Genomic DNA, 27,282 nt, shown 5'->3' on the forward strand with positions numbered 1-27,282 from the left:
TTCTTTCACTTCAAATGAATAAAATGTTTTGGAAAGAGCCATCTGTGTTCGCCTTCTGTTGTGGGAGTGTAAGCCGATAGATGTGTAATACCAGGAGGAAAGCGTATGCTGCCCTGAGACGATATCAGCAAACTGTGTCTCACTGCTCACATTTACTGTATTTCCAGATGAAGGTTCGTGTGAGGAAGTAGTATTAAACACCTGAGGAACCATGGAAAAAAATAAGAAATGACTCCTGTTTTTCTTGTCAGAATAGGAACCTTTTTCAGCATTTATACAGAAAGATTCTACGCATTTAAATGCACCATGAACGTATATACTTAATCAATTCAAACAGTGATTGATATGTTAAAACATAAGTTGCAATAAGTTATCTCTCACTGCTGCAACACATGAGCTGAGAGACCAACTTACCAGAAAATTAAACAATAAAATTGTGTATTTTCTCCAGTGTCCAGTAGAATCCATTCTAAAGTTCACAAGTGCCTCTTACTTGCGAAATCAAGTGAGAAAATAAGCAAAACAGACGTGGCATTAAAAAGTGAGATCCTAGAAACTTCACGGCATTAACTCCAAACAAGACCAACAAAAGGAAAACTTTAAAAGCTGTCTCCACAGTGATGACTCAATCTTCTCAGCTTGTAATGCTAACTGACACGCCCCTTTGACATCATTCTATGCTAATTCAGCAGCAGAGAAAAAACTCTGTTGGGTCTCCAGAATGCAGCAGATTGAAAGTTTGTTGTTGTTGCATAAAAGAAAGCGTGCCTCGCAATCTTTAAATGAATTAGTCCACGTGTCTTTGCTTTCTTTGTTAGATGAATTCTGGCAAATGAAAAAGAAAAACGTAATAATATATAATACTATGTTCTGCTGAATCAGTCTGTTTTATATTCTCTCCGTGAACAGAGGTTCCTCGACGTAGCGCTGAAATGGACTCTTTGAACAGTTGCCTGCAATAATGTGGCCTAGGCTAGAGGGAGCCGTTCTTGTTGCATGTCAGATGAGGAATTCATTCAGAGGCTGCAGGTGGGTGAAAGGAGAGAAAAGAAAAGAAAACTGCCGCTCTGATTCGCAGGTTTCAACCGAGAGCTGACATGACACTGTGGCACAGAATGTTAAAACTCAATTACATTTTCTTGGAGCAATTCATTTGAGTATATGACAAGCATTGCCAAAGTACTTTTACATTGATGGTTTACTGAATTGCTGTTACTATAACACATAACTGGTCCATCAGCACTGCTTCTCCCCTAAAAAAAACCAACTGCTATAATCTTAATGTTCTCTACTTGCAGGAACACTGAGGAGGAAAGCCTGTTTCTCTGTGAGAGCCGCTCATTCATATTTGCTAACACTTTTAAGAGGACAGTCCTTTGTATGGCAAAGGTCAACGCTGCTGAGAAAAGCCTGATAAATGAACAAGTGAACCCCCCTTTCAAGTGACTGTGAGGCCACCGGGACTGTGAGACTGTCTCCAATTACCGTACACACAGAGGGAACTCTATCGCAGCAAAGGATCACAAAAGGTCTCTCTGGGGCAGTGCACACAGAGGCTGTTTCTCTGGACACACAGGAGAGACTTGAATAGGCGCATTGACGCCTGATTTATTTTAAATGTGGCCAGTATAACTCAGCCAACTGTTTGGATTTATCTTCCTTTCGTCACAAAATAACTCTACTAATTCTTTAATATGATTATTATTTGTCTTCTCAGATCGAATTATACCCTTTCAATAATATAATACGGGGACATTTTATGCACTACGTGTTGTATGTTTGGTGCAGAACCTCATGTGAAGCTGAGTTTAACCAACAGTTCATTTGCATTAACATTAGCTATAGAAACAGGAAGGATTCATTGATTTTAAGAAGTGTTAGTGTTTTAGGGAGGCAACCTTTTTTGTCTGATTTCATTTGTTGAGTGTGGGACAAAAGAAAACGTTCTTTGTTTACGATGTTAAGTTAAATTGATGTCTGACGAATGCAACAGTTTTTGTGTCCTGAGTCCATGTGGACTGAGCACTGTGGGCATGACACAATAACCAATTTAACTGTGGTTTGAACTGTATATCCTCTGCAGTTTACTTAACCGTGGCGCCACCTTCTGGATTTAGGTTCCCTAAACCACAGTACAATTTGCAACATCTCACTTTTCAAGGTTATTTGGGGAAAAAACTAAATAGAGCAGAGGGAGCCTAAAACATGATCGGACACAAAGCAGGTTAGATAACATACATTGTACATGTGATTTATACCTCATACTGTGAACTTTTGCATGTTTCCAAAGCATTAGAGCACTTTTATTGAAACAAAAAGAAAGATATATAACATGTTTTGCAATATTTTTATTGTGCTCTTTTCTATCCCATCTTATATTCATGTTTCTAGACTTTTGCAGCGCTGTTTTGCATATCTATTGTTATGCACCAAAAGGAAATTGGAAATTCCTATTTCCTTATATCCAGGTAAATGCAACAATCCTGCAGAGCACCGATTGATGACATCTTTTCAAATCACAACCATCTGCCTGTGATTTGAGTCATTCTAATCGTGATTCTAACTATTATTATAGTAATAATATGTTGTTATTCCATATTACTCAGATGCTGCTTCGCTCCAGTAAAAACCAAGCTGTCGAGTTGATCTCATTTCTGTTAATATCTTTTTCTCTACTATACTGTTGACTTAAACTTTGCACTTATTCACTTGTGCAGCCACCAGCTATACTTATTAAATGAAAAACAAACCACAGAATATTTGAAATGTTTATGTGAATACTTGGTAGGCTACATGTTACACATTGGGAGATGTTGAGATGGAGAAAAACAAACTTCTTTTTAAAAAAAACGACCTTTATTGAAGACATTCTTGAATTTCAACAGCTGTGTTTGATATTAGAGTGGTATTCAAAGAACAATAAAAAGACACTGGGACAGCACATAAAAAAATATTTTTTTTTTTGAAAATAAAGAGAAATAGACTACCAACTCAGAAATCAATTTTTGAGTTGTAACACCTAAAGACTAGTTACTTTCATACTGACTTTTGTCCTACAAAATTGTTACATAATATGGCAGGGGATAAAGAACTACGACTAAAAAAATCTCAAACTTAAGATATGTAGTGTTAACTTTACAAAGGAAAAGGAGAATAACACTGTACATCTTAAAAACATCAAATATACACAGGTTCTTGTTCAGTCTGACTTATGTTTCAAGATGGTGAATTGAGTATATTAGAATTATATGGCATAAACAAAACTCCCATCTATATGCAGTTTACTCATCATCCTCATCATCGTCGTCGTCTTCCTCGTCTTCTTCCTCCTCTTCCTCCTCATCATCGGCTGTAGCAGCAGAGGCTGAATCCACTGTGCCCTTTGTGCGGTAAGCAACGACATCCTATGGAGAGCACAACAAATGTGTTTTTAGCACTACAGAGGAGCCTACAGTTTTACGTGCTTCAAAGTAAAAAAAGACAACAGCAAAATGTGATTTTTCTAATTTCACAGAAACAAGGCCAGCTTTGTCTTCTCACCTTGTCATATTTCTCCTTCAGCTTGGCCGCCTTCCTCTCATACGGCTGCTTGTTCTCTGCAGATGAGCCGTTCCACATCTCTCCCAGCTTCTTTGCTGTGTCCCCGATGGTAAGACCTGGATGCTCACTTTTTACCTTGGGGCGAAAGTCTCCGCAGAACAGGAAGAATGCAGACCTGTGGGAGAAAACAATGCGTCAGATAAGTTATCATAATCCACTTGTCAACTGTCAGAAAAAATAACTGGTGTGGAGAAAGTTTTTTATGGTACATACGGTGGTCTCTTGGGGGCATTGGGGTCCTTGTACCGTTTCTTCTTTTGGCCCTTGGGGGGATCGTAATTCTTCATGTCCCTCTCATAACGCACCTTGTCTAGTTTGGCCATATCTTCAAACTTGCCTTTCTCTTTCTGTGACATTGTCTTTGGGAAGATAAAAAGCAGTTTCAAATAATCTAGAAGACACTACTTGAAAGAAAATATTGGATTCAGAGAATTAAAAAAAAGAAAAAAAAGACGATGATTATAGATGTTGAGAGAAATGTATTTCACCTTCCATCTCTCGGAGCATTTCTTGGAAAACTCTGCAAAGTTGACAGAGGCATCGGGATGTTTCTTCTTGTGTTCCTCACGGCATGTTTGCACAAAGTAGGCATATGAGGACATTCTGCCCTTCGGCTTCCTAGGATCCTTTGCCATCTTGGTCCGCTAAATAGATATAAAAGGAAATACATATTTAAAGAGAAATGCATCTAAGCCTCATCATGCGGCAGTGGCTATATCTAAATATATCCATTGTCAATTGTCCCCCTCTTGCTTTGTCAGTTCCATCTATTGTTTAAATCGGGTGGTGGGAGGAGGGTGTCTGGGATGACTAATAACCCATTGTACGTAGAGGCCAACATGATGCATACTTTAATATTCAACTACGCATTCAGTTTAGTGGTGCGTTATCTCCATCATGTGTGCACGGTGATATAGTCGTTGGTAGAGTTCGTGAAAACAGAACGGAGCGTTGATGATATCATCTAGTTACGTTCGCCTCCCATTCAAATAGCATGCAGATGAGTAACATTGGATTAGCATTAGCTTCCACCGTATTCTACTGATCGCTAGCGGCTAGATACTGTGGGTCCGCTCTCGCTTTGTGTCCTATTGGTATTGGCGATCGCCTTTTAGCTAGGCTAGCTAGCATTAGCTGGCATGACACACTGCTAATTTCATGAGACGATTATTAAAATGGATGATTTGATTGCGAACAAAGGCTGACGGGATGCCACCACGCGCCTCTAAGCGGGCCTCGGTTTAACCTCAGTGGCGTGTCTGGATATTGCAGATTAATGGATTACAAATGTCTATAAAAGTGGCGATAAAGGCAAGGAAGGATGCTCCGCCTGCATCACAGTACCGATGCTGCTTCAGCACCATTAACCTACGTTCACCTTCTAGCGGCTGTTAGCTTTTATCATAGCAACACGACCAGACCATTCAGACTCCATTACGGGGCTACCGTAGCGAAAGTAGCGGGCTTGCTACCGTTATGAGTCGCTCGCAACACATTAGCGGACGTCACGATAACCCAGACGTAATAGTTGTCTTGGTCATCGGGTGATATACATCGAACCTGGTATGGGTTATTACACATGGCCGAAGGTTATGTCAGCGAAGGTAACGTAAGTAGCAAGACTGTATTTAACATTAGCAAACACTTGCTATTGTGTTAGCATCCTATCCAGCTCCGTCATGCAACTACATTTGCAAGGTTATACGCAGATGCATACTGTGCAAAACTTACTGCAGCCCACGGTTTCATTCACAACAGTTCCCCACAAGTCGCTGTGTGTAATAAGTTAACATGGATCATGCTTACCCCCACTACAGCGCTATATGAAGCCATCTTTGCGTCGGTACGTCTCAAACAAAGGGAGGAAAAGCAGCGATAATGCGCGGTCCTTCGGCTGTGAGAAGGATGCCTCTGTGCCTGTGTGTCGGGCTCCGGCTGTCGGACATTGGCTGCCGTAAACTCCTTGGAGTATCTTATTGGACACTCACTGTCTCGGTCCTGCTTGTTGTACAGTTGGTTAAAAAAAACGAGCGACGGTGGCGCTAAACTTGAATATCAAACCTCCATCGCATTTATTTTAGTGAAGGCAAAACAAATAAATCAAGTAACGTTAAAATATAATAATCCTTTATTCGTTCCGCATCGGGGAAATGTACAGGATTACAGCAGCATAGTGGATAGTGCAAACAGGATCAAAACAAGTATTATAAATAAGTAATAAACAGTAAAGAATATTAACGAAGTAAAACATCTACAATAACCAAAATATAACTAAAAATACAATATATACAGACAGAATATTTTTTTATGGTGTATTAATATTGCACATGCCTTAGAGTGAAGTTGCGGTTGAAAAGTGCAGACTTGTTTGGTGGAATAATTACCCATTATATTGTTAACTTAAGTAAACATCTCCTACACTTAATATTGTCAACAAACTATAAAGTATCAAATACATAACTATAATTTAGAGCGTTATTATAATAGGCCTGACGTTATATATAGTCTGTTGCTGAATTATCAACATGTAAGCAGCGTGTTAATGCTGTTGCTGGTTAAGGTGGAGCTAATTTATTTTATTTTAGGTTTTTATCGATTTAGACAGGTTGAAATCAGATTTATAGATTGTGATTATTTGATTACTGTGTGGTTGAGTCGAGAGTGAATTTTGAAAACAACACATGGAATCATCTGGAGGATTTCCTTCTCTGAATTTCTTGTGAGCTCTCTGTATCATGAATTGCAAATAGACGAGTTTCATCAAATAAAGCAGGGGATTGAGGGACATTTGTAGTAGTTTATATGGGGCCTACAAATCATTCCATAAAATAATTGTAGGTTTTGTAGGCCTATATAAAATGTTTATCTGCTGCGTAACCAGTAATTATAGGGGTCATACAATACATGTACAGTATTTATATTGGAAATGTCATTGTTGGATATATAGCACGAAATTAAATTACTTGACTAAATATACCTATTTTGCACCACTGTCTGTAACAGATATAAATAAGGCATATGGCCATGTTGAATTTTTAATGCACCATCTCCCCTGCTGAGCAGCTCACTGTGGCCATGTCGTAGGTCTCCATAACCAACAGCATAGAGACATTCTTCTGGGATCAGCTCTGCCTCTGCTTAGATAAAAACAATACCTAAAAGCCCAACTTTCTAATTGTTATCCACAGGGGCTCAAATTTAGGATCCCGAGCGGTCAGTGAGGCTTTTTGGCAAACCACAAATTAATTGAAAGAAATGGAAACGGAAAAGTTTTCATTATACTGAAAACAGCCATAGCACAAGATTCCAAAACAGTGGTCAACAATGGCAACCAAAGGTAATGTTATACCAAGGACAGCCGATGTAGAGATTGAATCTTGTTAACTAACTTGAAAGTTACTTAATCATTTTAATTGTTGTTGTAGTTTATTGTTATAGCAGTCCGTTTATTACGTTCTTGCATTTGTATTACATGTACTGTTATATAATATGTTCATCTCATTATGTTGTGTAATTAAGCTAAATGATAGACTGCTACATTATAATGTATTTCTAGTTGGAATAATTGTTATTTTTGAGCATTGCAGAGTCATGTCTTGTTATTATTCACAATACTTAAATTTTTACTTACAGCATTGTAATTGTTAATGTAGAAATGTCACATTTAATTTCCCAATTCATGCCATCTCGCTTTGGGGTCATTTTGGTTCATACCTGTTGTGAGTGTAACCAAGGGCGTTATTTTCACTGGGACGGGGATATGACCGCGTCACTTTCCAAAATCCTGTTCTTGTCCCCCTCAGCTGAACAGTCAAAAATGAGATAGTCAAGCGAAAGAAAAGGGTCACAATACAGAGGTGTACATAGCATTTCTAACATTTGCATATTTGTTATTTGCTTGAATGATTTTCAATTTTTTGTTTTTCAATCTTCATTTTGCACCCAAGTCATTGTCTGTAGCTCGAAATGACACCGAACATATCAATAATTCAGGGTTGCATTCTAATGGTACATTTTTCTATAGAGGGCAAACAGTGGTGGGATCCATATCAAACATCGAATAGAAGACAATTCGTCTACCGGCCAAAGTCGGCTGCGGAGATTCTGGTGTAAGTTCTATTTTCAGGCTTCTGGTGAAGAATATGGGCATACAGAATATGTTTGTTTCTCTGTGTGTGTAATTGTATGTTGATGCGTTTGCAGGAGCCCAACGTCAACTTCATTTATAGACTCCTATTCACAGTCTGGACCTTTTGGTTCAACAGTGTACAACAAGGATTTTTGCTGGAAGCCACCCTGTAAACCTGAATGCATTCGCACAGGAACATCTTCGGGGCAGAGGAGAAACAACCCGCATCCCAGTCAGGTTGGTATTTAAGCTGCGTTAGCCTCAATGTTACATTTATAGCTGAATGCCATGCTTGACCTCTCGCTGTGTATCGTAACCTTTTAATCAAGTTGTTTTTCTTCTCCACATCGAGTCCTTCATGAAGTGGAGGCTGCCTAGGGATGCCGCACAAAACTCTGAGTATGTCGGCTTCCCTTGGAAATGTCCCTCATCTGAGGGGGAGATCCGTGAGGCCCTGACAGCACAGTACAGCTCCATCTACAGATGTGACTACATGTGTATGCCTCAAGGTACGACAAGTCTGTTGGTTGAGTCTTGTGTATGTGAAAGCATGTCAGAACAGCTGGACGACTGACATTCAGGAGCTTCCAAATCAAACAGTCATAAAATGTCTCTCTACTTTTCTTTTGTTGTGGTACTTATTTGACAGGACATGATCTTATGAATAAAGGAGAAGGAAGACTTGCACCCCGGTACAGCAGGCCTGAAATGCTGCTTTCTACTGATACTGAAATGAGGGACAATTATCGCCAGCCAAAGCAAAGGCGTGAACTGCTGGGCAACTACTCTCTCTACAGCTGCACAGAGCCTAACGTGGCACGTCGTGGTATAGGTACTATATGCCCATAAAATATGTTAATGTAAACACAGCAAAGAGTGCTTGCAATTCCCCAAGCTAATGCTTTCTACCAATTCATTGTCTCGTGTGTTGCAGTTCCAACTGTTGTGCAGAGACACACTCAGCAAAAAAGATCAGATTTGACAAACTACGACAGGTTTTGTGGAAAGAGAGTCACTAATGTCACAAATATGATCAAGTCTCTGCTGCCCGAGGAGCTGCAGCAGTTACACAGAACTTTACCCGAGGAAGGTAAGCAACACGGTGAACAAGCTGCTTACTGTTTTTGATTTTTGACAGATTGTTCATGTTTTGTGTATTTTTGCTTTGCAGAAAAGGAGGCTATAGCAAAAGTGAGAACAGATTATCCAATCTATAGGGATGAAGTGAATAAACTCCCACCAGTTGTGCTTCATTCCTGCTCACCAAAGTGGATATCAAGTTGGCCAGGACCCCTCTAAATCGTATTGCTTATGTTAATGTGTCTTTGTATTTGGGGTTTTTATGTAATTTCGTTCCATGTAATAGAATGGTGCACTCAGCAGAGTTCAGATTTCGCCAGGTGTGTCTGTAACAACCACTCCCCATCTAAACACGAATGCACCAACAGTATGCTCACTCACTCACTCAGACGTATGCACATGCACAACTGATCCATTGTCTTCCTGGCAGAGACAATAACAATAGAAGATAACATAATGTATTTGATTTGTCATTTGTGTGTGTAATTCGTGTCATAATTCTAGCTTTTTCTTTCAATTGCTAATACACTAAATGACACATAGGGCACAATAATTTAATCTGACACTCAGAGAGGAAAACCTTTGTACAAATTTAGAAAACTCCAAACACATATTCTGATATGCACCCAGTTTTTGGGATGTAAGCCGCTCAAAAACGTGTATTAGCAATTAAATGCAAGTAATTCATGCTTTCTTTTTTGTTTGTAAGCACATTTTTCACTTTGGAGCCATTGATGACTGTGCTTTATCTTGTTTTATCTTGTATATATTTATTTAATGTCTTGTTTTTAAATCGTCTTGTCTTAATGTTTTTATACACTTTTTAACTGTTGCTGCTGTACTGATGAGTCGCCAACTAAATTCCGTTGTATGTTTGTACGATGACAATAAACATCCTTGTCCTTATCCTTATTACAAAACATTTTGTGAATGTGATGGTGGTCTCGTTTATTTTATTTTTTAAATAGTCCTCCATAAGTTATTTAAATACCAATCATCATAATTCATCACACCAAAAAAAAACAGTATATTTTTTTATAGAATGTGGTTTTTAAGAGGTTCTGGGTGGTCCATGCATACATGAAATTTTGCCATCCTCCATGAGTGGAGGATGAGACTCGTATATAAACTCCCACGCTGAGTCTGCTCCCATCACTCTGGGTCTGGAGGGGCAAGCTTAGAAATCAAGGATGAAGCTCCTTTTTGTAGCTGCATTTGCACTCTTTGTGTTCTCCACATTTGACAAGGCCGACTCTTCAGCTTATGACAAAATTGTTTTCCACAGTCGTGTCAGGGCAAGAAAACAAGGGTAAGCTTATCAATATGTTTCATTATGAATATTTGTACACCCTTGTAATGTCATGTTAGTTCATGTTGCATTCAAAGGTATTGAGCCTTGAGCACAACAATCATAGTTCTAAACATTTCAGCTTATTTGTCTCTGCTAAATCTGCTTTTAATTGTTCATTTTTGACACATTTTATATCATAACATTACGTCTCACTTAGAAAAGGTACAAACCAGCAGGGTTATAGTTGTCAAATTATAACCCAAATCTGACAAACCAATTTTATATCCAGCAGATGTGGATGTTGTGATTAGTAATATTTTACTGCTACTGTTTCAGAAGCAGCTGGGCCAGTTGCCAAATATAGAAATCTTCACACTTGACACACTGTACATTGTACAAGTGTGTGCCAATTCACAGACAATTGCTCACAACAAGAAGTGCTGTTTCTGTAAGATGTGATTGTTCACATTAAAGTACAAATGTCTGTGTCCTGTTAGTATTTGTGTTACAAGACTTGTCAATCAGTTTGAGATCTGGATCCAGTTTTGTGGCTTTGAAAGGTTGGTGTGGCTCTTATGAGAATACATTTGACAAAATGATAAAAGCAGGTAGTAGAGATACAAGTACATGTTTTCAGATTTAGAACTGAAAATAACTGAGACTTTACATCTAAGTTTGGGTGTTACGGTTACGCGGTCATGATTTACCTCCGTGTTTAATGCCTCTCCAATGTAAAAAAAATATTATCCACTTAAAATACTGATACTCATTAACACTCACTGCCTGCACTCTTTCCCACCACTTGGTGGAGCAAACTACATTCTGAAAGATTTATATGATCAGTGTTCTGGCATTTCTTCAGAGCAGAGATTATGCAATGTTTCTTTGTTTGCGGTCCAAATGAATGACTCTTTAACAGAAGCGATGCAGCTGGATTATGCATGCCATCATGTCTCTGAAAGCGAGAAGTATATTTACTTAAATCCATCTAAAACCAAATATTGAGCTTTAAATTCTTAAATTGTTTTTTTTAACAAAAAATGTTTCCTAATGTTTTTATGTTTAAATGTTTTCCAATGCAATAAAATCTACTCTTTTGTTAAAGCATTCTCAAATAACACTGCCAGTGTTCTAGAGCTGTAATGTGACGTCTGAAAAAGATATTAAAACAGGTTAAATAAACATGTTTAGAATGTTTTGACATGACAACGCTTTCTGTGAGATGTGTGCATCTTTAAATATGCTTAAAGAGGCAAATATTAACAAACAAACATAGTCAATAACACGACACTGTAACCAAGCACATTTTTCACTTTGGAGCCATTGATGACTGTGCTTTATCTTGTTTTATCTTGTATATATTTATTTAATGTCTTGTTTTTAAATCTTCTTGTCTTAATGTTTTTATACACTTTTTAACTGTTGCTGCTGTACTGATGAGTCGCCAACTAAATTCCGTTGTATGTTTGTACGATGACAATAAACATCCTTATCCTTATCCTTATCACAAAACATTTTGTGAATGTGATGGTGGTCTCGTTTATTTTATTTTTTAAATAGTCCTCCATAAGTTATTTAAATACCAATCATCATAATTCATCACACCAAAAAAAACAGTATATTTTTTCATAGAATGTGGTTTTTAAGAGGTTCTGGGTGGTCCATGCATACATGAAATTTTGCCATCCTCCATGAGTGGAGGATGAGACTCGTATATAAACTCCCACGCTGAGTCTGCTCCCATCACTCTGGGTCTGGAGGGGCAAGCTTAGAAATCAAGGATGAAGCTCCTTTTTGTAGCTGCATTTGCACTCTTTGTGTTCTCCACATTTGACAAGGCCGACTCTTCAGCTTATGACAAAATTGTTTTCCACAGTCGTGTCAGGGCAAGAAAACAAGGGTAAGCTTATCAATATGTTTCATTATGAATATTTGTACACCCTTGTAATGTCATGTTAGTTCATGTTCAGTGGTGTATAGTAACGAAGTAGAAATATTTCGTTACTGTAACGTTACTTAAGTAGTTTTTTGGGGTATCTGTACTTTACTTTACTACTTATATTTCTGTTTACTTTTACTTTTACTTCACTACATTTTGCAAAGAACACTGATACTTTTACTCCGATACATTTCCCCTGAAACCTTCGTTACTCGCTACAAAATCAAATCTATCTTTATAAAAAAATGAATCATGAGAGCAACGTTGGGGACTGTGGTGGAACACAGACTGCAAGCAGGTTTGGTGAATCAGTGGTCCAAGCAGCAAGTTAAATCATTGGTTAATCACGTTAATGCACAATTGCAAACAAGTGCTCTCAAAGCCGCAGCGTTTTGATTCCCAGTGATGCCCAGGATGCTATATGCTATAGCTAGCAGGCGACTAATGAGTATAATTCCACTCTACGATGACTGATTTCATGATGGAAGCAGAAATGGAAGCACCTGCTGCTTCCGCAACAAACGACGGTGGTGACGAAGACCAACACCAGTGGATCGCTAGCGAGTTAGTGAGCTGAGGAAGTGTTGACAGTTGTGCAGCACTAGTTGGCTAACGTTAGCTATAGCTAGCCACCACACCATAGGATTGATGGGAGCCGAGAGAGCGCAGCATTAGCGTTAGCATTAGCGTTAGCATTCGGGGAATTCTTCGCAGCTGTGTGCAAGCTGTGTGTGACGCTGAACACACCTCTACCTGCCTCAGCGGCCTGTGAAAGGCTATTTAGCATTGCAGGACTAGTCTTCAGCCCATGAAGAGCGAGACTGAATTCTCGCAATTTTGAAAACCAACTTCTTTTGAAGATGAACAGGACATTTTTCAGCTTCAAGTAATGACTGGGTTGTTCCTTTCGGTGCTGCTTTAGTATTGATCATGTTTTGATATTTGAGTCATGTTGTGGATGATCAGATGGAGTTATGATGGTAGCAGTCGCCCAATTGCAGATTCAGCTTGAGCAAAACCTTTGCCCATTGTGTTCAAATCAGGCCCACAGGAGTTTACAAGGCAGGTGTCCTTTCTCTAAACACTGACCTGATGCATCAAGTGGATATTTTTTGCTGAACATAATATTATGCATTTGCCCTCTACAGCCTCTAGTCTGAATGAGCAGACTTATAAACGCACTGTTACAACTCCTTCATAGTGTCATATTGTTTTTCGGAGAATTATGATGATAAGTTCATAGTCGATGCAAAAGTATACTTATGTACAATGTATTATGTTGAACATTGTTGCTCCTGGATGGATCACAGCCAACCCAATTATGTTCAACACAGCTCCATGTCCTTGGTCATGGTGCCACAGCACTTAAAAGAATAAACTTCATAATTCTCAAAATTCTGACCCTTTGCTTTTTTATTAACAGCATTTACTTGTACTTTTACTTCCAATGAACAGGTTATGATGTTCATTTAATGTTCAGGTTGTGATGTACATTTAATATCAGAAAATTACTTTTGTACTTAAGTACAATAAATATCAGATACTTTAAGACTTTTACTCAAGTAGTATTCTAACAGGTGACTTTTTACTTTTACTGGAGTAGTTTTCCAGTGAGGTATCTTTACGTTTACTCAAGTATGGCTTTTGAGTACTTTATACACCACTGTTCATGTTGCATTCAAAGGTATTGAGCCTTGAGCACAACAATCATAGTTCTAAACATTTCAGCTTATTTGTCTCTGCTAAATCTGCTTTTAATTGTTCATTTTTGACACATTTTATATCATAACATTACGTCTCACTTAGAAAAGGTACAAACCAGCAGGGTTATAGTTGTCAAATTATAACCCAAATCTGACAAACCAATTTTATATCCAGCAGATGTGGATGTTGTGATTAGTAATATTTTACTGCTACTGTTTCAGAAGCAGCTGGGCCAGTTGCCAAATATACAAATCTTCACACTTGACACACTGATGTCTTACCCAGCAGGGCTGTTTGTCACATAATTATTCTTACTCCTGTGTTCTACCTGCTTTGAATTACCTTGTTGTTGAAATGTGCTATACCAATAAACGTGCCTTGCCTTGCCTTGCTGATATATGCTTCATTACTCTTTTCTACTCTCTATTCTCATCAGACCCAATGTCTGCGCGCTCCAGCAAGTCATGGGGACCAAGAAGAAGTACTTCAGCACTTGTCGTAATTGGTACCGCGGGGCCATCTGTGGAAAGAAAGCGTAAGTGTATTTTTATGTTTCCAATAGGACAAGTTATTTCTCTTGTTTAAAGATGAACATTCTAAGCAAATTCAGTGACTAAAAGTTTTACTGGGTGCTCAGTTCTGTACGTATTTTGAAAATACAGCATTTATCTTGTGTCTGCTTCTTCTCCTGCTTCTTCTTTAAGGGTTTCGTGGAAACTTGAATGTTTCCATAGAGACAGACATCTGTTATCTTACTTTGAATAGACTACCGCTTAAAATGAAAAACACATTTGTGGACACAGCCCTAAATCCTTTGTATGGGAGACTGTCCTATTCGATCCTATAAACTGTGCGTTCAGGTTTTCATAACTTAGGAAGCCTGGTTGTCGTGGAGTTGTGAATCACTGATTCCAGGCTATGATGTGGCTGCAAAATGTTGACTGTATTCATGAATGGAAAAGTGTTCAGCTCAGTCATACTAGACAGACTCTTTTTTCATATTATTCCAGCCCCTTCAGCACTTTTGTGTTTAAACATGAATTGAAGCATGCCTATTTTACAGTCTCTCGCTTCCTCTCTCGCTCTCTCACTCGCACCCACACACACATTCAGCTTGCCCTTGACGCATGCATTATGCCTAAGTCATGCTTAGCACTCTAAAGGCTGAGTTCTTTATGATGCATACCCACTGCTCATTGAACTTGGCAAATGATAATGTTGGAAACAGCCAAAGAGTTGTATCTATTTCAATGGGACTGAGGAATCAATCAAAACATAAGAGGGCCAAAGTTTAATTCACATGGTGGACTGGATTACTAATTTACACCGGTTATTGTATGAGGATGCAAGGTGTCCTAAAATCACAACATATAACTAGTAATTACAAGTTTGAGCTACACCCATTTATTCAAAACTGAGCTGCACTGGAGGCAGAAATGTTCTAATTAATTGATGAAGTTTACCCTTCATGAGTGTTTTCGTGGAGTTGATTGAAAAGAAAACTGTTTCGATAATCAGCTGTTGATTTTGCCTGCTGCAGAGTACACACACCTTTGACTTCAGCGTCTCTGTCCCACACTGATTTAGACCAGAATCAAGTTTATTCTTAATGAAATTGGTATAACTTATGCAGCAAGGTTAACTTGTCTATAAGATCAAATAAAATAAGATATCTCTCCTACTGTATCAGAGAAGCAGCAGGAAAGCATTACAATCTCAAACATATAAACTAATTCACGCTAACTCACTGACCAAAATGATCTAATATGGCTTAGATTGCCCTTTTTACAGTGGTATCTGGCAATTGATGCTGTGCAACTTAATTTAGCCAGCCAAATACTTGTACTTGTCCCACTGATTCAAGAAGTAATATTATTTCGGCTTCCAGAGCAGCTATCTCTCTCTAAGAAGAAAACTTTGCACAACCAAACTTCTAAACTGCCCATTAGTGATGGGTTGAATTGGAATAAAACCACATACAGTTTATTATATGTTTGACAAAATGATCATGGTTCTTGGAACAGTTATTTTATAGCGATGCTGAGAAGTCAAAGGTTTCCTACGCCATGGCCAGATACAATCCCTCTGTGTGGGAGAGCAGTGTAGCGAGGGTTTTGCTGACTCGCCCCATTAGGGCTTGTGTGATCTCATCCCCAAGTACCCCCAACTCCATTCAACTTTGATTCAAATAGAGCTGTTCAAGATTTGCAGTCAGCCATGACCCAAAAGCGTCGGCCTGTACCCTGTCTGAGACAGTTGAAATAGGTTTTTCTTCTTCTTCTTTTTAAAACTTTTTTTTGTGTTGGAATCTCACTATTAACAATTACTGCACGTGTAGCATCTTTTAGTCATCCAATCATTAAATCCAAGAATGTCTTTGTTTGTCCCTAACCATGCTGACAAAGTCAAAATTGTCTGATTTGAACTACATATAGCACACATATGGAGCATTCCTGGTGTGCAGATCTCATAGGGAAACTGCTAAATCTTGGTCCAGTCCTCATCTTCCTCCTCCTTTTGTGTCATGTAGAACCAGCTCTGTTCACTCCCATACACAACCAAATGAAAAGCCACTTGTTACATTATGCTATTTACAAGTGATCAGTTTGTAATAGACAAAGAATGAATAATGTTTTTACTATTTTTCAAGATGATTTAAATCATGTTGAGCTGATTAATGGGGAAAAGAAGCAGCTTCGAGTTTTCTAACGATTCTACTGGGCAGTCCACAGTAACGCACTCCTCAGCCAACTCTGTTCTTTATGTCTTGTGTTTCTTTTATTGGTGTTAGTTATTTGAGGTGAAACGTACGTTTCCAAATGTCTGCTTTTCCAAGAGCTGGAAACAATGATATAGTTCCAACATGTTCAAACCTGCTGACCCAAGGGGCATAGTCATGTTTATATGTTGCAGCTGCACTTTGAATTTTACTACCCCCCTCGGGCTATTGTCCAGCACTACTTTTCAGTAGTACTACTGTTTTTCAGATTAGCCCAAATGTTTACATAAAGACCATCAAACCTTTTAAATGTTCCTTGTCAACCATCATTTCCTAAACCTCAACTGTAATTAGACTGCACTTTTTCAAGGCCAAAATGTTTCTGAGGTTAACCAAATACGTACAATCGTTCAAACTAATTGTTTAGCTTCAAAGAGGAGGTCTTGGTACTATAAATATACGACTGTAATGGTAGCATAATCCTTGAGGCTTGATTCTTTCCATTAGGTTTTGGCCTAAACTGTAGGATCCCATGGTCGGTTTGGGTTATAAAAGAGAAAATGAGTAACATCTGGAAACACTGAATACACCAGTGTGGAATGACGATTCAGCGCAAAACATGGCTGCCCAAATAAAATGTCTTACAATGTTGAAAGATACTTTCAAGCTATGGGCTACTTATTTAAGATAATACCCATGTTTGTGATTTGTGTATTTTGCCTGCAGGACTGTGCTTTATGAGTGCTGCCCAGGGTACATGAAGTTGGAGGGCATGGGTGGTTGCCCTGCAGGTGAGTTAAGTGCTACATTGTAGAGCAGCTGTATGCTAGTTTTGGAATTAGACTAAATAAAGTAGAAAAAGATGGCGAAGCATACTTTCCACACACGTAGATTCTATTATTGGAATGGCAGGCTAACATCTAAGAATGCGTATTGTAAATCTCTTTCTCAGTGGCCCCGATTGACAATGTGTATGGCACCTTGGGTCTGGTGAAGGCCACCTCAACCCAAAAATACTCTGATATGTCTAAGCTAAGGCCTGAGATTGAGGGATCTGGATCCTTCACCTTCTTTGCCCCCAGAAACGATGCCTGGAAGCTTTTGGATGAAGTAAGTCAAGAACAAAATAATAAGCTAGAGGCTCTCTGTCTTAACATCTCGTTTTCCTCACCTATCAGACACTGAGGAGTGGACAGGTCAGCAATGTCAACATTGAACTGTACAACGCTCTGCATTATCACATGGCCAACAAACGCCTCCTGACTAAAGATCTAAAGAATGGAATGACAGTCACCTCCATGTACAATGACCATGGTCTCCAAATTAACCATTACCCCAATGGGGTGAGTATTATCATTCAAGATTACCACGTGGTCCTTTTGTAGTTGTGCTATAAACACTTGTCAGTGGTATAACATTGTGTATGTTATGTGCAGGTGGTGACTGTGAACTGCGCTAGGATCATCAATGGCAATCAGGTTGCCACCAATGGTGTTGTGCATGTCATTGACCGTGTTGTCAATGCTGTTGGAAACACAATCCAGGATGTCATTGAGATTGACGATGACCTGACAACTTTGAGCGTGAGTAAATACATACAAAATAATTGACAAAATAATGTAAACACCTCAAGGACCAGGATTGTAAACTAAGTGCAAACACATTACAAGTAATTCAAATAGAATGCAAGCATGCAGAGCAATTTAGAAAATATTGCAGGTAAAAAACGTACCTATGCAGGGATTAGAGGGAATGGAAAAACACATGCAGAGTTTGCATTTGCAATATAGTTACTTTAAAATGTTTTTTTTTCAAATGATTAGATTGTTATGTCTGTCTCCTGAAAATGTTTATACTGTAGTCTATTGTATATTTAATTTAATTGAACATAATCCCGTTGGTGAAATCACCATGTAGGATGTGGCTCTATCGGCTGGATTCTTGGAGAAGCTGGGTCAACCAGGACATTACACTCTATTTGCCCCCACCAACGAAGCCTTTGAGAGTCTGGGCAGTGAAGTGCTGGAGAGACTTCAGGGCGACAAGGCGGCCCTCACGGGTAAACTAGACTTTTATTAAAAGAGGTCAAGGCCTTCTAAAACATTGCATTGCAAACTGAGGATTTATTTTAACTGTTGCAAACCTGGGACCATATTTACATTTATCGATGAGGTACAGGAAAATAAATTCGGTGATTCACTGGCGGCATTTTTCTTAGACTAAGTCAACCATTTATTCACTTGTTCAACTTCTTCTAACTCAAATCAGATGACGCAGCAATTGATCTGGAACTTAAACACATTTGGCAAGCTGTACATAATACAGTTGAGACTTGTAAAAATAAGTCTCAAGTTTCAAGTCACGCATGAAATTGTTAGTGGAAAGTCAAACAATTTGACACATTTGACACTTTTGGTTTGATACTTTTAGAGGTATACATGTTGTGAGCAAGTCAGGATTAATATAATGTAGCTATTAGTATTTTTCTCAGACATTTGCAAGTATTGTTCCACTGTAATCGTCAATCAGAGCAAGTTAAAGCTTTCAAGTATACAGTGACCGTAAGCTCTTAAAAAATCCAGGAAAAAACAACTAAATAGTGCAGAATCATTTTCAACATTATCTTGTTTTGTGTCAACACTGAGAGGAAAGAAACAGCTGCTTTATTGAGCAAGCTGGTCAAATTGGCAACAACCCAAAACTGTTTTATTGGTCCACAGCTTGCCTTATGATGTGAGATCAGACCATTTCACACAATTTTAAACAGATCAGTTAGAAAATAACAAGTCGTCTGACTCAGGGACCCGAGGGATCCAAAGGGTCCTCAGGTTCCCAATGCATTTTATCCTCAGCTGCAGTGAAACATGCGAAAGAACATAAAATAGCCCATGCAGCAAACTGACCTTCAAATAAACATATATATTCACCTAAACTATACATTAATTCAAAACTGTCTTGCTTTTTCAGCTCTTCTGAATTTCCACCTTCTGGACTCAGTCCAGTGCTCTGAGGCCATCATGGCTGGCACCTCTTATGAGACCCTTGAGGGCAACACTATTGATATTGGCTGCGATGGTGAAAGTCTAACAGTCAACGGCATTAAGATGGTGCTCTTGAAGGACATCGTCACCACCAATGGTGTCATCCACCTTATTGACCAAGTGCTCATGCCAGACTCAGGTTAGACTCCGACATTTTCCTCTCATTTAAGCATACCTGGTTTACTATATGAATATATAATGCGCCAGGTGTTTCATGTTTTTCTGTAATCCATATTTTAATGGTGGTGGGATTCTCTTTGTCCTTCAAGCTAAACAGGTGATGGAACTGGTAGGAAGTTCCCAGTCAACATTTGGTGACATGGTATCCGAGCTGGGCCTTTCTGCTGCCATGAGAACAGGCACTGAGTACACATTGCTGGCTCCCTTCAATGCTGCCTTCAATGGTGAGCAACATACTGTTCATTACATCATGAACGCTGTTCTGCCCCCACATTTCTGTGTTGTAGAATGTCATTGCCTTTTCATGCTCGCATTTGTCCTTCCTCTCTTGCCGTAGTTAGTACCTCGTTGTTTTAGTATTCTAATGAAAGGACACGCTGCACTAATGTTTCACCTCTTCTGTTTGGTAACCTTGAGAGACCTTAGTCTTTTTACTATTCTGCTCTTGCTTTATGCAGGAAAGCTTAACAGATAGCTAACAGTAAATCCTTTCAATAAAGACCCAGGCATCTGTTGAAGAGTTTCAGGGCTTTAGTTAGAAGTTCTTCATTTTTCAACGGATGCCTGGGTCTTCACCTGTCTGAGTACGCGTGCGGTGCACATTGAGGTCATTGAGAATATGACAACCTCCAGCTTCATTAATGCTTTGAGGAGATTCACCGCTATCAGAGGCCCTGTGAGACTACTGCGTTCTGATAGGGGAACAAACTTCATTGGAGCTTGCAAAGAACTGCAGATTAACTCAGAAGATCTAGAGTTGAAAGCCCACCTGCAACACAAAGGCTGCACCTGGACTTTTAATCCTCCACACTCTTCTCACATGGGAGGTGTGTGGGAGAGGATGATCGGTATTGCACGTCGCATTTTAGACGCCATGTTGTTGAAGGAGAACAGTCGTCTCTCACATGAAGTGCTGGCGACACTAATGGCTGAAGTCATGGCAATCATGAACGCAAGACCCCTAGTTCCAGTGTCCTCCGATCCTGAGATGCCAGCAGTTTTCACACCCGCAATGCTGCTCACTCAGAAGACTGACGCAGTTTCTGCTCCGTCAGGGAAGATGGATCTCAAGGATCTCTATAACACGCAGTGGAGGCAAGTCCAAAGCCTTGCTGAAACCTTCTGGAGACGCTGGAAGCAAGAATACTTGGTGACCCTCCAGCCTCGCAAGAAGTGGCAATCCGAAAGACCAAACTTGCAAGTTGGAGATGTGGTACTCCTAAAAGACACTCAAGTCAAGAGAAACGAGTGGCCCACAGGACTTATTGTTGAGACCACTCCAAGCCGGGATGGCAGAGTTCGGAAAGTTAATGTCAGGATCATCAGAGACGGTACCCCTAAGGTGTATTCAAGACCTGTTACAGAGGTTGTACTGCTCCTCAGTGAGTGAATATAGTGGTATTATAAAATACCAGGCGGGGAGTGTTCTGCCCCAACATTTCTGTGTTGTAGAATGTCATTGCCTTTTCATGCTCGCATTTGTCCTTCCTCTCTTGCCGTAGTTAGTACCTCGTTGTTTTAGTATTCTAATGAAAGGACACGCTGCACTAATGTTTCACCTCTTCTGTTTGGTAACCTTGAGAGACCTTAGTCTTTTTACTATTCTGCTCTTGCTTTGTGCAGGAAAGCTTAACAGATAGCTAACAGTAAATCCTTTCAATAAAGACCCAGGCATCCGTTGAAGAGTTTCAGGGCTTTAGTTAGAAGTTCTTTATTTTTCAACGGATGCCTGGGTCTTTATTGAAAGGATTTACTGTTAGCTATCTGTTACGCTTTCCTGCACAAAGCAAGAGCAGAATAAACGCCCATCTGTTTTTCACTAAGCACATGGCTAAATATGAACCTAGGCTGCTTCGCACTCAGTCACAGTCTGGAATAAAGGAGGATATTTTGTATTTCCGCATTGCATGCTGAGTCATAACGTCAATAGAAATGTACATAAATGGAGCTTCAGGGAAATGGTGAATTTATTGGAATATTGCAGAATCGTTATGCCATGTAAGACCAAATACCCACTCCCCCTGACAACATTCCTGGACTTCACCCGAAGGGACGAAAGATGTTTTGCGTCTGTAACAAGAATGTGTAATTGATCGAGGCAGAATACTTTTATCTTCAAAGGCATATGGTTTTAAATGGGTGCACAAGTATGCACAAGCAACAGCTGAATGTAACAGAATATTAAACTGTAAATGATTTCATGTACAGGACATCATGTCTCATGGTCTATAGGTTAATGTGGTCCACCTATAGAACTGCCCAGTAAATCAAGTCACTAATGGCAGATAGGTCTTTGCGCAGTTAGAATAGTTGCTACTGCTCTCTGGACATTATGTTCAAAATAATGTAAATATAAATGCAATTTCTGATGCAAAAGCCAATACACTAGATGTAAATGTACAATGTTGCTGGTATGTTTCATTTGTAATGGGGAATATAAAATGTATTTCCTCTACAGATGAAGTGATGTCCATGGATCAGAGTTTGCTCAAGATTATCCTGGAGAGCCACATCTTGAAAAGAAAGATTGTCCTGGGAGAGTTGTTCAATGGCCAGCTGCTGGAGACCATTGCAGGAAGATTTCTGAGAGTCTTCATCTATCGCACAGTGCGTCCTCTTCTCTGAAGTTGTGCCCAAAATGTGTGGCTGTGTGCCACACATTACCCCTGTTATTTGACCATCCATCCTCAAATCTTCGAGAGGTAATGAATCCCCTTGCCTTTAACTTGTGGATTATTTCTGCAGGCTGTGTGCATTGAGAATTCCTGTCTGGTAAGAGGCAGTAAAGAAGGAAGCAATGGTGCCCTTCATCTCGTGAGGACTCTTTTGAAACCGGCGGAAAAATCGATGTTTGAAATTCTGACAGAAAATAGAGGATTCAAGTAAGTAAAGAGCAATGTTGTGAAGTGAAAATGGACTGCCCGTATTAAAAAGCAGCACAACCACATATTGGTTACATACATGTATCTTTCCATTAAATCAACATGGCACATATGGGAATCAGAAAGTGCTGTTGTTGCAATATGTCAGTGGGTTCTGTAACAGCCAAGTTACCATTTTCTTCTCTTGGCTGCAGGATCTTTTTGTCTCTGATGGAAGCTGCTGGCTTGACAGACCTGCTGAAACAAGAGGGAGACTTTACTCTGTTTGCCCCGACCGATAAGGCTTTCGCTAGTTTAAGTGAAAGTGATTTGTCCTTGTTGAAGAGTAGGTCTTCCATACTACCTTTACACACGTGTTTCAAGCCCTTATGTTACTCGTTGAAAATCACAAACAACACAAAAAAATGAAGTGAATATTTGCCATTCTTTATTTCAGGTGACATGAACGCTCTCAGAACCATCCTTTTGTATCACATCAATAATGGCATCTTCATTGGTGGTGGTTTGGAGACTGGGGTGACAAACCTTCTCAAGTCTCTTCAGGGCGGCAACCTCAGAGTGATAGCTGTATGTATTTAGAACAGCAAGACTAAACATTTATCTTGTGTCAATAAACTTTTCACCTTTATATTTTGTGTTATCTTTAAGTATAACGGTGTAAAAATGTATTTAAATTATTCATTAAGATTATAATAGTCTAGATCATGATTATCTAAAAAAATATCATCCTGGATTGTATAACTCAGTAACCTTAGCAAACTAATATAGTTATTTACTGAAGAATACAGTTAATTCCTTATTTTGAAATACAGGTTAATCTAAGCCGCTCATTATGTGTTTGTAATTATTTTAACTGTCTCCATCAGGCAACCAACTCTATGCTAGTGAATTCTGTCCAAGTCCCTGAATCTGATATCATGGCCACCAATGGAGTCATCCACTTCGTCAGCCAAGTCTTGTATCCAGGAGGTAAAATGTTTACCCCGTCAACTCAGTTAATATGACTTTTGTAAATCTGTCAAGAGATGCACTCTCTGCCCTTCTTTTATAACAGTTGTAAAGGCCCAACCTAAGTTAACGCCCTGTGCTTTCTTTTAGATGTGCCAGTTGGAAGCCAGGATTTCCTCATGCTATTGGAGAGGCTCATCACTTACATTAAAATCAAGGTGTCATATCAAAGATTTACATCTAGTTATTAAAGCTGTGATACCTATAAAAGGCAGGGTGCAGTTTTCTGTGTGCAGGTGTTGTCAATGGCTGTAACCGATTTTCTACTTGTTTTTTACAGTTCATTTCAGGGTTCAGATATCAGGAAATTCCCCTTACATTTCTGAGTAAGTAGCAGTATTATTATGTTTATTTGTGTGTGTTTTTTAATCTACATAATTTGTAATCTCTTAAAAGGCATTCTTCTCTCTCAATAATGGATTTATATCTCCTGTTGTTTTTAGAGAGGATCATCATCCAGGAAGATACAGTAATGATGATCGATTAATATGTTAAACAGTTTAAACAGTTGCATGCACAGAATTGGGGGATCACTAGTCTGCTTCCTGCTGAATTGAAACGTGCTGATCAATCACCAACACTCCTCGTTAATCCCTGATTCTACAAATGCATGCTCAGAACACAGTTGTAGCGTTTGACAGCTGAAGTATCATTAATCAGAGAGAGGATAAGAGTATTTCTTATCTGCTACTGGCTAATTGTCATACCAGTCAGCAATTATTATTCATCACATTTTTGTCAAAGCAAACTTTTTGATCGAAGGAAAGGTCCAATGTTACGATACCTGAATGCAAATATTCTCTGTGTCGAAGGTCAACCCTCCATCACCAAGGTGACCAGAGTCATTGAAGGTCAGCCCTCCATCACCAAGGTGACCAGAGTCATTGAAGTTCAGCCCTCCATCACCAAGGTGACCAGAGTCATTGAAGGTCAGCCCTCCATCACCAAGGTGACCAGAGTCATTGAAGGTGAGCCCTCCATCACCAAGGTGACCAGAGTCATTGAAGGTCAGCCCTCCATCACCAAGGTGACCAGAGTCATTGAAGGTCAGCCCTCCATCACCAAGGTGATCAGAGTCATTGAAGGTGAGCCCTCCATCACCAAGGTGACCAGAGTCATTGAAGTTCAGCCCTCCATCACCAAGGTGACCAGAGTCATTGAAGGTCAGCCCTCCATCACCAAGGTGACCAGAGTCATTGAAGGGGAAGCCTCCAGCTCCACGGTTACCAGGGTCATTCAAGGTAAATGTTTTTTTACTTGAATTGATACATCAGTAGTTTCATATCATTAATTATCTCACAAACTCATGAATTGCTGTCGTCTGCAGGCCCTCAGTTCTCAGTCAGCTCTCACACCGCCAACTTCGGTCCGGGAGGTCAGTGAAACTGATTATGATTCACAAGGCATGGATGGGGCTTATTGTTCTATGTCACTATCATGATCAATGGTGTTCAACGTTGTGTTGCTCTCTTCCCTGGTGTGGTGGTAAATGTGGTTGGATTTGTAGAGAAATATTTTTTATATCTCTCTTAAAATATTGAATAATATAAATTAGAGTAACACTAGTTCGAGTAATCCCATAAATGAATCCAAATCATGAATTAATAAAATACAAACATACTACAGTTAATGTTTATGACAATTACAATGTTAAAAAATGTTATAATGTTTAGGTACAATTGTAATGTTAGAATTTCTATATTAAGGCTAAAATAACCAGAATACTATTTGAGTTTGATTTTCAAAAAAACCTGCATTTGTAATAAATGCAGCGTAGCCTGTTAGCTGGTTCAGGCAGTCAACATGAGTCCGATGGAGTATTCTTCTCCCTGTATCATTTATCCAACGCACTTCTATCATGGTGGATGTACTTAAAGGAATAATTCAACATTTTGAGTAATGCAGCTTCTTGCTAGGAGTTAGATGAGAAGATTAATACCGCTGTCAGGAATAGTATCAATCTTCTCATCTAACTTTTGGCAAGAAAGCAAATAAGCACATTTCCCAAAATGTCTTCCTATTCCTTTAAGCTGACTGTGCGCTGCTCCATCTTTTGCTGCCATGCTTGCGGCCACAAAGCTCAAATGAACGCTATGCTGACACTTAGTGCTAATGCCACTGCGGCTGCTGTTCATACTGCATTCCATTTGAATGAGCAAACCCAGAGGTTGAAACTGCTGTTTTTTTAATACAGAATACACTTAAAATGTCAGTGATTTAAAATGTTTTTTATAATTGCCAAAAGTAAAATATTTTCACAAACAATTGAATTGTGCTTGGAATGTATATCTATTATGAGTGTTCAATGTCTCAAAAGAGTTCAGCATATGTAAACAGGGTTCAAATTTACATTTTGGCATTACTTTAAAGACGCCAAGCAAGTCAGGATAGCAATATTTATTTTTAAATCCGAACCATTACGAGTCGCTATAAAAACATTTCTGTTCTACACTTTAAACTTTCGCTGGAGGTGAAGGTTAAAACAAGGAGATGTTACGAGCGGTATTGGAAGATTTATAAATCTCAGCATGATAAAAAAATAGAAAAATAAATGGTGTGTTTTCAGACTTCAATGATTTTTTTACGTATCCGTGGCTGAGTTGTTTAAGGTTTCATGTAAATTGTGTCTATGCTTGTATTTTTTGGATCGATGTATCCAACTGCAGATTGTTTCCTTTCTATTTTTTAAACATATTCCAATAGAGTGCATTCTCTTATATAAATATGCCAATTTAAAAAGGCCGTTGTTTGATTACAAATGAATCATTCATCAGTAATTGTTATTTTATTTACAGTGGGTATTATGATATTATCAACAATGAATGCATTGTTATACGTTGAGGTTGCAGGGACATTGTGTGAGCTGTTGTGTGCAGAGATTTGGGACAGGCCCAGCTCCTTTGTTATTTGGCTCATGTGCAAAACTCTTCAGTGCTTTTTATGACTTCTTGGATGGAGTAAAATGGGTACAAATCGCAAACTCTTACAACATACAGAACTAAAGCACAAACACGACATGTAAAGACATTTTTTGTCGATGTGTAATTTTATGATACAACAGGCTGTATTCGCCAGCTTGAAGTGATGAAATCATTGTTGTCTTGCCATTGAAATTATGTTTTATTCAGCAATATTAAAACATAATATGTTCATCCAGTCAGTGGCCCGTGGAAAACCCAAAAAATAACTTGCCTGCCAACCAAATAAAAAGTACGATAAATGTTACTCTATTGTTTGCTATACAGCAAGATCAACGAATGTAAAAAAAAAATAGAAGATAGCCCTTAAATCCTGTACCAACACATTCATATCTGTACTCTGTGGTTGTTGCAATAACTTTTTTTTAAACTTGCTTTACTTGGGGAGTTTAGGGTCTTGTCCATAGTCTTGTCCTGTGTAATGAGGGTCTTGTTGCAAGTGACTGACCCTAATTCAGTATCATTATTAAGTTGTCTTTAGTAATGCTGGTGGGGGGCTGGGAATACAGTCTCCATGAGTCATGGCCATAAACATAAAAAAAAACAATTCCTGAAACCTGTTATGTCTGCTCTGCTTTAATGTCGTACACTTTTCTTTTGCTGTGTTTCGGTTTTGTCTATATCAGGGATTCCCAAAGTGTGGTGCAACTCGCCATGCCTTGTGTGTGAACCTCAAGTGACTGGCCATACTTTAAAAAACATCAAGTAGATGAGTAATACTAATAACGATG

At 39.0% G+C, this 27,282-nt stretch overlaps 3 protein-coding genes across 3 annotated transcripts; 2 read left to right on the forward strand and 1 right to left on the reverse strand.

Moving 5' to 3' along the window:
- Positions 1 to 2,755: 2,755 nt before the first annotated feature.
- On the reverse strand, positions 2,756 to 5,530 carry hmgb1b (high mobility group box 1b). Its single transcript, XM_079272610.1, has 5 exons — positions 5,407 to 5,530; positions 4,089 to 4,244; positions 3,814 to 3,959; positions 3,541 to 3,715; positions 2,756 to 3,404 (listed from the first exon to the last, which is right to left on the reverse strand). The coding sequence occupies exons 1-5, from the start codon at positions 5,431 to 5,433 to the stop codon at positions 3,282 to 3,284; spliced, it is 627 nt and encodes a 208-aa protein (XP_079128736.1). The 5' UTR covers positions 5,434 to 5,530; the 3' UTR covers positions 2,756 to 3,281.
- Positions 5,531 to 7,605: 2,075 nt separating this feature from the next.
- tex26 (testis expressed 26) lies at positions 7,606 to 9,037 on the forward strand (the record flags this gene model as incomplete). Its single annotated transcript, XM_079271664.1, has 6 exons — positions 7,606 to 7,709; positions 7,804 to 7,966; positions 8,082 to 8,238; positions 8,379 to 8,561; positions 8,664 to 8,819; positions 8,901 to 9,037. The coding sequence occupies 6 exons, from the start codon at positions 7,606 to 7,608 to the stop codon at positions 9,026 to 9,028; spliced, it is 891 nt and encodes a 296-aa protein (XP_079127790.1). The 3' UTR covers positions 9,029 to 9,037.
- Positions 9,038 to 11,861: 2,824 nt separating this feature from the next.
- Positions 11,862 to 27,015, forward strand: LOC306779850 (periostin-like). The gene is made up of 19 exons (XM_079271899.1): positions 11,862 to 12,000; positions 14,180 to 14,278; positions 17,189 to 17,253; positions 17,415 to 17,572; positions 17,641 to 17,805; positions 17,899 to 18,045; positions 18,380 to 18,521; positions 19,430 to 19,642; positions 19,773 to 19,907; positions 22,142 to 22,290; positions 22,429 to 22,565; positions 22,760 to 22,890; positions 23,002 to 23,132; positions 23,432 to 23,534; positions 23,664 to 23,731; positions 23,854 to 23,899; positions 24,017 to 24,033; positions 24,382 to 24,814; positions 24,901 to 27,015. The coding sequence occupies exons 1-19, from the start codon at positions 11,882 to 11,884 to the stop codon at positions 24,954 to 24,956; spliced, it is 2,514 nt and encodes an 837-aa protein (XP_079128025.1). The 5' UTR covers positions 11,862 to 11,881; the 3' UTR covers positions 24,957 to 27,015.
- The last annotated feature ends 267 nt before the right edge of the window (positions 27,016 to 27,282 follow it).

The sequence above is a fragment of the Melanostigma gelatinosum genome (assembly GCF_949748355.1).
Source record: "Melanostigma gelatinosum genome assembly, chromosome: 7".
NCBI lineage: Eukaryota > Metazoa > Chordata > Actinopteri > Perciformes > Zoarcidae > Melanostigma > Melanostigma gelatinosum.